At 38.2% G+C, this 10,680-nt stretch overlaps 1 protein-coding gene across 2 annotated transcripts; it reads right to left on the bottom strand.

Annotated features, from left to right (window-relative positions):
* Window positions 267–4,192, bottom strand: LOC109223335 (aquaporin SIP1-2-like). 2 transcript variants are annotated; one of them, XR_002067551.1, is made up of 4 exons: window positions 3,735–4,192; window positions 2,970–3,242; window positions 1,416–1,579; window positions 560–645 (listed from the first exon to the last, which is right to left on the bottom strand). XR_002067551.1 is itself a non-coding variant. In XM_019387597.1 (3 exons), exons 1-3 carry the CDS (start codon window positions 4,026–4,028, stop codon window positions 484–486), a joined length of 729 nt encoding a protein of 242 aa, XP_019243142.1. In that variant the 5' UTR covers window positions 4,029–4,190; the 3' UTR covers window positions 267–483. The 2 variants fall into 2 exon arrangements, 1 of the variants encoding a protein (XP_019243142.1); XM_019387597.1 differs by lacking the exon at window positions 1,416–1,579 and having other exon boundaries at window positions 267–645; window positions 3,735–4,190.

Below are 10,680 nucleotides of genomic sequence, written 5' to 3'. Positions count from 1 at the left end.
TTTGAAACTGTGGCTATTTTTTAATGACCACTTGTAAATCTGACTAGCTTTGAATTTCTCCCAATTTTCTATGCACTTGCCAAAGCTGGCGAAAAGAGTACATGGTTTGTCTAATACAATTCATCTAACCGGTATAATTTTTTTTGTTGCATGAAAAAAAAAAAAAAAACTATTGCTAAATTCTTTGATGTCTTATAATCGCGCGAAGCGCGAGTAATTCACTATTAACTAGTAAATAATACCAAAACCAGACGACTCAATAGAGGTTCACGTCCGAAAAGGCTGACAGCTAAAATTTTGTGATTGATTTTGTTTAAGAAGTCACTCAAAAGGGAAAACATTTATTAAAAAATACAATAAAATCAAAAACTACAATGAACACTTCCATATAAGAACTCTGTAAGAGCATTTTTAAGCTATCCTTAATCGACGAGGTACAACAACAATATAGGAACTGGAGAACAAACTGAAGCAGAATGTTTTTCAGTTTCGTTTTTGCTTCCGAGACTTCTGCTTTACTGGAGGCGGAAATAGAGCTCGAAAAATCCATGCAGCTAATATTGCTCCTATGAAGGGACTGACCCAATAAACATAAAAGTGCTCCCATGTGTTGTGTGCATTGCTCAAGTACGCCCAGCCAAATGCCTGCAAATGTCATAGCCAATTAACAAGCAGTTGTGTGGTACTTCGTGTTATGGAACGATTTAACGAGTTAAGCAGGAAACAACAACAAGAAACAAATGGCTACCGTATTTAGGATGTCAACACAGCAGCATACTTTCATTAAAAAGTTATTTATTTGGATAGCATTCTATGTCAGTGAGGTTGAAGCTAATAAGAATACTTAATTCCTTGACAATATAGATAGCATTTTTTGTTAGACAAGGATGAAACTAACAAGATTACTGCAGTCCTCGCCAAACTTATTGTCCATTTCGCCGCTACAAAAACCAGTTCAAAAGTAAAACAAACTTAATATGCCCAAGAGGATGTTTATATATTTAAAGATAACTGTTGCTAGTAGAAGGAAAAGGTATAAAGTTCCAAATCAGATCAATGCGTTCATAGAAAATTGTAGGACTTGGTTAGTCATCTTGACTAGATTCTTGATTGAACTCATTCCCAGTCTTATTTTCTCCATATTCTAAGCAAAGATATATAAAAGCAAAGTATCATTTAATATTTACACTTGCGAAGAAGTTTGTAACTAGACCTTATGCGACAAAATGCAAATAAGTAAAACGAAACAGTAGCAATGTGATCACTCTCTAGATTAGACGGATAATCTAGGTTAGATTGAAAGGCAAATTTAGGTAATACTTGCTGTCTAAATCTATTCTCTATAATTACCATATTCCATGACAGTATAAGGTAAATACAAGTATATTCAGGGTTCAATTGGTTAATATTCACACCTTGGTAATCTTTCCTAAAAACTCAAATGGCACATCCAGTTTGCGCCTTTCTTCACTTGTCTCTTTTCCAATACAGAAATGCTAGAGAAGTGCATTTGTTTTGCAGCGGTCATCTTCAATTTTGAGATGCAGGGCAAAGTTCAAAGCTGGTTTGTCAGGACTACCTAAATAATACCCCAGAAAAATGAAAAAACCAATTAAAAGAATGATCTCACTTATTCCGTCCATTCACCCCTCATGGTGTAACATGGAGAGGCTATGGGGATGTAATACATGGGGGGGGGGGGGGGCAAGGCAGCGTTGTGGAAAAGGTTAAAATTGGACAGTCGAAAACAAATGCTTAGCAAGGTTATAAATCCCCAAGAGTTTGCAATCTTAGAGAGTAGAGAGAAGTAACAATTCTTCATCTTAGTCTCTCTCTCTCTCTCTCTCTCTCTCTCTCTCTCTCTCTCTCTCTCTTTGAGTCTCATCTATCGCATTGGTTTTTTGATCTCATTACATAATGTGGGCTTAGATCTCCATTCCTATGAGCCAATGGACGGTCTCTACTTTTGATGCTAATACGTAATCAAAGAGTTGTAAGTTCAGCTAACTTGATAGTGAAAATTAGCGCAAAGTATTGCCTTGTTTTTCACGAATGCTTGCAATTTATGACTAAGTTTGTGATCCACAAAGATGGTCTCAAGATTGCTAGAGCCAGAAAGAACACAGAATAGCTTCAGCGGAACATAAATGCATGAAGATAAAATTTGGAAGGATGAATGAGGTTAGAGCTGGTTTTCAAAAGATACAGGAAGATTTCAAGTTCCCTTCCAGTAATGATTCCCAGCTTTTCAATTTAAGACTTTTGTGATGGTTAGTGGTGTAATGTTAGGGCATAATTTTCATTACCAGGTAGTACCATCTGTATACTTCCATCCACAATTGCTAACAAAGGGTCTGACAAAAACACAGTGTTTTATACAGTATATTATGATGGGGCATGTTATCAATTTGTAGATGAGGAGCCCGGAGCCTTTTATCATCTCTATGGAATTTAATCCCAAGTATTCTTGCAATGTGGAAGTTGATGAATCTTCTAACAGGCCTTTTGGGATGATTTATGAAACCAAAGTTAGATTAGAAGTTCCTTGGGAATATTGCAATCGCACTCCTATCCTACTCCAGTATGTAGTTTATTGCTTCTAGTGAAACTTGTTAGATTTATCCCTTTCTATAAATTAGAATTGTTTTTTCTTTCCCAGTACGAATTGATGGTAAAAATGTGTTTTGACATATGCTAAGTTTGTGGAGAGACAGCGCCTGAGATTCAAGCTTTGCAAGTGAAGATCTTTCATAATCCTAGTTTCCATGTGCAAATACTTTGATAGTTGCAAATTATTTTTATCGCCAATTGAATAGTCACTGGAAAACTAATTCTATTCATCATCAATGTCTAGAAAGCGAGCGCCAACAAATACAAGGTTCGCCCATAAAGACAGTCAGAATCCAAATACATGAAAGAGACTACCACAAAAATATGTTAATGTTCCAAGATGCAAAAGCAAGACTTACATTGGCTGGATTCATAGAAGGTCCAGTGTACTTTGAACCTGCAACCACCAAAGGGACAGTTACCATAGTGAGCAACAAATTCTTCAGAAGTGCACTTTTTGGACCCCTAAGGACAATGAGAAAGACCATGAATGTGATTATGAAGGTCAAGACACCCTCGGCAATAGCTCCAGCTTGTGCATCCACCTTCAAAGCAGGCCCCTCAATCATGTGGTGATAATGCTTAGGCATAAGCTCCATTATTGCAAGCGAACCAGCAACTGCACCTGCTACCTATAACAACCAAATGATAGCATTTATACTTTTTCAAGAATCTTTCCAATTGATTGGTCAATGTTAACAGAATATGGATTGTGCTTATTCTATTCCCCTCATTTTACAATAACAACAATAACAACAACCCAGTAGAATCACACAAATGGAGTCTGGGGAGAGTAGTGTGTACGCAGTTGTTTCCAATAGACCCTCAGTTCACGACGATGGAAAGAGATAGTGGAGCACTAACACCAAAGGAAGCCATAATAAGGAGTAACAATCGCCCAGTACTACAGACACAACGGAAGTAATAAGGACACAACAAGAGCCACTAGCATCCTAAGACAAAACACTGTCAAACTAGCTTTCTACAACCTAACCTACAACCCTAATGAAGTAGTATGGACACCACAGGAGCTACTAGCAGCTTAAAGACAAAACACTATCAGACTAGCGATTGTGCTTATTCTATTCACCTCCTCTATTCAAAAAAAATAAAAATTGAAGAACCTGAGCAGGACAACGAACGGCGGCTGAGACAAGAGAATCGTCACCAAGACCAGCTGCATAAAAGGCGGCATTGCCGGTTGGATTGAAACCAGCACCACCCAATGCATCACCCAGAAATCCAAACACCAAGAACATAAGAAAAACAACAAGGGTAGTGATGAAGAGGCTGCCCATTTCGTTGACAACACCAAAAGTAGTAGCTACCAAGTAAGTAGAAACCCCAATACAAGAAGAGCATAAAACCCATAAAAAAGTTAACGCCCCATCAGCAATAGCTGCTTTAACCACACCCATCTGAGAGAAGAGAGGAAGGAGATAGCTGAAGAGAAAAGAGTCAACTCCAACTCCTACTGAGTTGCTATTGGTACTACAAATAGATAGAAGACGGCAAAAATACAAGTGAATTAGCGATCGATACTAATCCGGTACAAAATTTTGGTTTGGACAAAAGTTCACCTAACGTGCACCAAATTATGTGAATTTATTCTGGTTGAATAAAAACTTTTATTTTAAAAAGTACTTTTCTCAATATGATGAGAAACACTATATTTTTTGCTAATTAAATTGAAAAGTATTTTTGAACAGCAATTAGTATTTGACCAAACTTTTGATAAGTACTTCTAAGTGTATTTTTCAAAAAAAGGAAGAAGCTACTTTTTTCAGCTTCTTAAAATAATTTCTGCTTCTACTCGAAAGCACTTTTTTCCTTCAAAAAATTTGACCAAATACCTTAACTTTAAAAAAAAAAGCACTTCCGATAAAAAAACTTATAAGATATAGATTCATTTGAAGGAGGAGTTCAAGTACTATGCAATATGCACATATAATATAAAAAATAGAGTGGGATCATATTTGACCTTTTACTTTCTAGTATTATTCATACCTACCTTCGTTTCAATAATCGATTTTATGTACCCTTTCCCTTGTGCTTCGGCTCAAATCTACCTCTCCTCCGTTAACACCACTAGAACCCACCAATTAAAGGGACATGTGGAGGGCTGGCAATTAATTTAAAAGACCTGTTCATTTTGCCTATTAAACAGCTAACCTAACCCATAATTTGAATTCGAACAAGAACCTATATGTTTTTTTCTCTCATATTGAAAATCTAACTACCCATATGAAATACTCTCCACTTTCATTCTCTTCTTATCTAAAGTAACTTGTCTTTCTCTCTATCTCAATGGTCAATCAAAATGGTAATAGTTCAATAATAGAGTCAATGCATTTACCCACTTTACCAAATCGCAAAAATCCCTACTCACAAGTTTGTTCCTCAAGCAATGGCTCAAAGAAGAAAAAGTCATCCTCGACAAAATCACCATCAAGAAAACCCAAATTGATTTGGCCTCATTTGTTTGCACTTAATGGAGGTCTGAATCTTAATCATCCAGATCTCGGACATTAAGTGCGTTTGTTTTTAAAATCTGAATCTTAATTATTCAGATCTTAATCATTAAGTATGTTTGTTTTTTTACTTCACAACCACTTAATGGGTCTGAATAGGTCTGTATGATTAAGATCTATAACAGAGACTTAATTTCATTAAGATGTTATCACATATTCATTATTGAATGCCGTCACTGCCTACCATTATCAACTACCACCATGCCACCACCACTACCACCCCCACCACCACTACCATGCCACCATCATCCTCAATCCTAGCCGCCACCAACCAACCATCACCACCCACTATCCCCACCACTTCGACCACCATCATTCTTGTTGGGTTTTTTATGTATTTAATTAATATATTAAATACTTAAAAGAGGGTGAATGAGAAATGGAGGGAAATGAAATTTTAAGTTTTCCCCCTTGGCAAATGGACATTGTCCCATATTGGAAGAGGAAGAGGTTTTTTATGGGTATATAAGCAATTGCTTTTCTTCTAGCTCTTAAAGAGTTGAAAAGAAGGCAAGCCTCGCGCCGTCGCCATCGTCGCTCGCTCGGCTCGGCTACTGCTACGGCTTCGGATTTGGATTTGGTCAAATGATCGATTGATTGATTAACTTTTTGGACCAAATTTATTTGTTAATAGTAAAATATTAACAGAAATATTATTTAATATTTATTTTAATAATAGAATATTAATATTAAAATAAATATTAATATTAAATTCTCCAATCCGTTTTTTCGATTTTGGTAACAGAAAATTAACTTGTGACGATCCAAAGGGTCATCACCTATTTTCTTACTCATTTCGCGATTCCGAGGCCTTGAAAACCTCATTTAGGGTTGCCTCAATTTGCGTGCGCAACCCGGGCGCGTAGCCGGAAAGCTTAAATATGAATTCTGTGAGAAAAATGCTAAATTTTGATATTAAAATTAATAAATTTAACTTCGGTCAATATTTTGGGTAAACGGACCCGGACCCGTGATTTGACGGTCCCGAAGGGTCCGTAGGAAAATATGGGACTTGGGTGTATGCCCGAAATCGAATTCCGAGGTCCCAAGCCCGAGAAATGAATTTTTGTGTGAAATTGTCTTCTGAATTTTTTTAGGAAATTGGAAATGAAATTTGATTAGAAGACTATGGTATCGGGCCCGTATTTTGGTTCCAGCACCTGGTACAAGTCCTATATATGAATTAAGCACTTTCTGTAAAATTTGCTTGAAAACGGACGTCGTTTGACGTGTTTCGGACTTAAAATGGAAAAATTGATGTTTTATGAAATTTGGAAGAAATCATGGATTTTGAGGCTTAATTCGTTGTATATGATGTTATTTTGGCGATTTGATCGCACGGATAAGTCCGTAGGATTTTCTTGAGTTAGTGCATGTGTTTGGTTAAGAGCCTCGGGGGCTCGGAAGTGTTTCAGAGGTGTTTCGGAGTGGTTTCAAACTTAGAAAAATTGCAGATTTGCTTCAGCTGTTGCAGACCCAGTTTCTTCTACGCGTTCGCATTGTTCCTCTCGCGTTCGCGATGCTCTAATTTTTCCTCCTTCGCGTTCGTGTCCCAGCCCTCGCGTTCGCGTAGGGTTATTTGACCTTGAGGGCTCAGTCTTCTTTTCCTCTTCGCGTTCGCATTCATGTGACAGCGTTCGCGTAGCCTTGCATTGTTTCCTCATCGCGTTCGCGTGGCAGCCTACGCGTTCGCATAGAACAAATTTCTGGACCTCAGCCTTTTACTCTACGCGTTCGCATTCTCCAGCTCACGAACGCGATGGTCTATTAAGTCATACCCTTCGCGAACGCGACCTGCCTGTCGCGAACGCGAAGGGCAATTTCGCCCAGTTATATTTTTAAAACTCCAAAACAGAACCATTTCGGGATTTTCACAAGACTTCACAAACTTCTTCTTCCCCAAGGTTCTAGGGCGACTTTTGAAGCATCTTTTCACCATTAACTCGTGGGTTAGTAATCTTTAACTCGTTTCCTTCATTTTCCATCAACATCTATTGAAATTCTAGGCCCTAAAACATGTAATTAAGGGTAGAAATTAGAAAATTGGGTAGAGTTAGGACTTTTTGATTTTTCTTGATTTAGACCTCGTTTTGGGGTCGAATTTGAAAATAAATTATATATTTGGGCTCGTGGGGGAATGGGTGATTTGATTTTGGTCCGAACCTCGTGTTTTGACCAAGCGGACCCGGGGTCAATTTTTGAATTTTTGGAAAAAATGATGGAAAAGCTATAATTAGGCATTGGTTTCGTATTGTTTAGCATTTATTGATGTATTGAAGTCATTATTGTATAGATACAATCGATTTGGAGCCGAATTCGAGAGGAAAAGCGGTTATTGAGGATTGAATTGGCCGTGGAAGTTTGAGGTAAGTGTTTGGTCTAACCTTAGCTTGAGGGATTAGGAGTTGAGTCTTATTTGCTATGTGATAATTGTTGAGTACGATGTATAGGCATGGTGACGAGTATCTATACGTTGGTGTCAAGTATGACCGTGAGTCTTATATTGTGATTTCATGATTTCGTTGTATTATTCATGCCGTGGGGAAGATTTCTAATTGTCGTATAAAGTTTGTGGGAATAATTGTGACCTATGAATATTTTTGAGCATTGGCTCGAGTTATATTATGAATTGTGAAAGTATATGAGATGATTGAACCCTTTAGAGCATTGGCTCAAGTGGTAAAGTGAGTTATGAAGTACAAGTGAAAGATAGAGAAAGAGTTATTGAAATGTTCCCTTGCCGGGATTGAACTATTTAATTGTTGTTCCCTTGCCGGGATTTAATTATTTACTTGTTGCTCCCTTGCCGGGATTTAATTATTAAATCGTTGTTCCCTTGGCGGGATTCCTATATGTTCTTGTTTATTTCCCTTGCCCTTGTTTGTGATTGTTGTTTGGGTAAGGAAGAGAGTAAAAGCACGAAGGGTGATGCCGTGCACATTTTATCATATAATTGTTTTGGTGAGGAAAGAGAGTAAAAGCACGAAGGGTGATGCCGTGCACGATTTTATTATATCATTGCTTGGTGAGGACGAGAGTAAAAGCACGAATGGTGATGCCGTGCACTTATTGCCGTTTGTTATGATTTCTTGTTGTTATCAGTTCAAGTGCATTAATTGTCTTATTTACACTATTACTGCGATTCTTTATGTTGGCATTTTCCTTTATTGTGTTACTTGTTATTATTGGATCAAGGTATCCCTGCGCAACATTATGCCTTGAATTTATGCTAAAATTGCTACATGTTTATGTGAATTAATTGCTACTTGTCATTGTTTGTTTTTCCTCGGTGAATCATAATTATTGTGTACTTTCTTGACTTATAAAATCGTATTAATAGTTGCGTTTGTTGGAGTAATTTCATTTGGAAGAACTGTTAATATAATAAAATAGGAGCGGGTGGTGCGCCTACCACAAGATATAATGAAATGGGAGCGGGTGGTACGCCTACGACAAGATATAATGAAATGGGAGCGGGTGGTACGCCTACCACAAGATATAATGAAATGGGAGCGGGTGGTACGCCTAACACAAGATATAATGAAATGGGAGCGGGTGGTACGCCTACCACGAGATATAATGAAATGGGATCGGGTGGTACGCCTACCATGAGATATAAGGAAATGGGAGCGGGTGGCACGCCTGCCACGAGATACAGGAAATGGGATCGGGTTGCACGCCTGCAACGAGATGTGTACTGACAGTGAGATCTACCTTTGTTTTGTTCTTGTTCTTGTTAGTGGTTGGATTTTTATTCCTTTATAGTTCTCTTGTATTCTGTTTTTATCTGCTATTCCCCCGGAGCATGTTTCCCCCTCCATCTTTATTGTTTATTTCTGCTTTACTTTCCGTTGTATATTATACAACTGCACAGGTTTATTTGGTGGTCTGGTCCTAGCCTCGTCACTACTTCGCCGAGGTTAGGCTAGGCACTTACCAGCACATGGGGTCGGTTGTGCTGATACTACACTCTGTGCTCTTTTGCACAGATCCAGGTCCTGGACAGCAGCAGTAGCTCGGGAGCCAGCCTTCAGTCCACCGAGACTCCGAGGTAGCCTTGCACGCGACCGCAGGCCCGACGTCTCCTCTATCTTATACTTTATTCTGTTATCTCATGTTTTCGAGACAAACAATTTTATATTTCTTTCAAACGATTGTATTTAGTACTCTTAGTAGTCCGTGGATGTTGTGTCACCAGTTCTTGGGTAGAGGAACATGTTGAATTCCGCATTATTGTTCAGCTTATTTAATTTAAGTCTTCTGCTTTAATTTCATATTCCGCTGTCATATAAATATTTAACGCTTGTTGTTATGATTGATAAAAGGATTTAAAATAAAGTAGGTAGGAGTTTATGATTTGTGGCTTGCCTAGCTTCTACGAGTAGGCGCCATCACGACCCCCGAGGGTGGGGAAATTCGGGTCGTGACATAACTACCCTTCAATTTTTCCTCTTTATTTTTCCTCTTTATTGTTGAGTAAATGGCTATTTATGTAATGGCGTTTATGCTGTGGCCGTTTTGCATAAACAGCCATTTTGAAGAGTTGCACCTCTTCAGATTTCAGCCCAACTTTGGCTATAAATACAACACTATTCTGCTCAGAATTTCACTACGATTTTCTGAGTTTCTCCTCCTTCTTCTGCATACTTTTAGCATCAAACAAAGCAATAGTAAGTGTGATTTGCTACCGAACTTTGTGTTCGCTGAAACACTGGGTTTTGAAGTACCACTACACCAGTGTGTAATTCGTTCTATCCTGGGAGGAAATAATCCATAACCTTGGGTACTAGGAGGGGATTAAATTCCTTAAGGAAACACTGTGAATTCAGTGGGTTCGAATTGGTTTTCTGTTATTTCGTTGTTCAATTCTGTTTATGTTCATTTATATTTCCAGAATTATTTTACAAATACAGTATACTAACAAGCTTAAGGAATTTAATATATTTTCTGTATTTGTACTTACTATTTCTGGAGAGTAAAACCTTTGTGGTTTTGTACTCTATTAAAATCTACGTGATTTTAACGTTTGTGTCATTCTTTTACAGAAATGACTAATGAGAATGAGAATCAAGCTGTTCCAATGGTGACTGCCAATGCCTCAACGAGCCGAACAACATCGGCAGCATTGGCACCGGCGGAGAAACCCGGAAAATTTTTCGGGATTGATTTCAAGCGCTGGCAGAAAAAGATGTTCTTCTATTTGACTACTCTAAGTCTCCAGAAGTTCATCAAGGAAGATGTTCCTGTGTTGTCCGATGAAACTTCAAAAATTGAACGCTTTCTCGTGATTGAGGCGTGGAAGCATTCAGATTTTTTGTGCAAGAATTATATTCTAAGCGGGCTGGAGGATGCTTTGTATAACGTCTACAGTGTCGTGGAAACGTCAAAAGACCCGTGGACTGCGCTTGAAAAGAAATACAAAACTGAAGATGCCGGGTTGAAGAAGTTCGTTGCTGCAAAGTTTTTGGACTACAAAATGGTAGATAGCAAGTCTGTTATTACCCAAGTCCAGGAATTGCAAGTGATTATTCACGATCTC

The sequence above is a fragment of the Nicotiana attenuata genome, chromosome 3 (assembly GCF_001879085.1).
Source record: "Nicotiana attenuata strain UT chromosome 3, NIATTr2, whole genome shotgun sequence".
NCBI classification, from domain to species: Eukaryota; Viridiplantae; Streptophyta; class Magnoliopsida; order Solanales; family Solanaceae; genus Nicotiana; species Nicotiana attenuata.
This window is presented reverse-complemented; position numbering and strand designations above follow the sequence as displayed.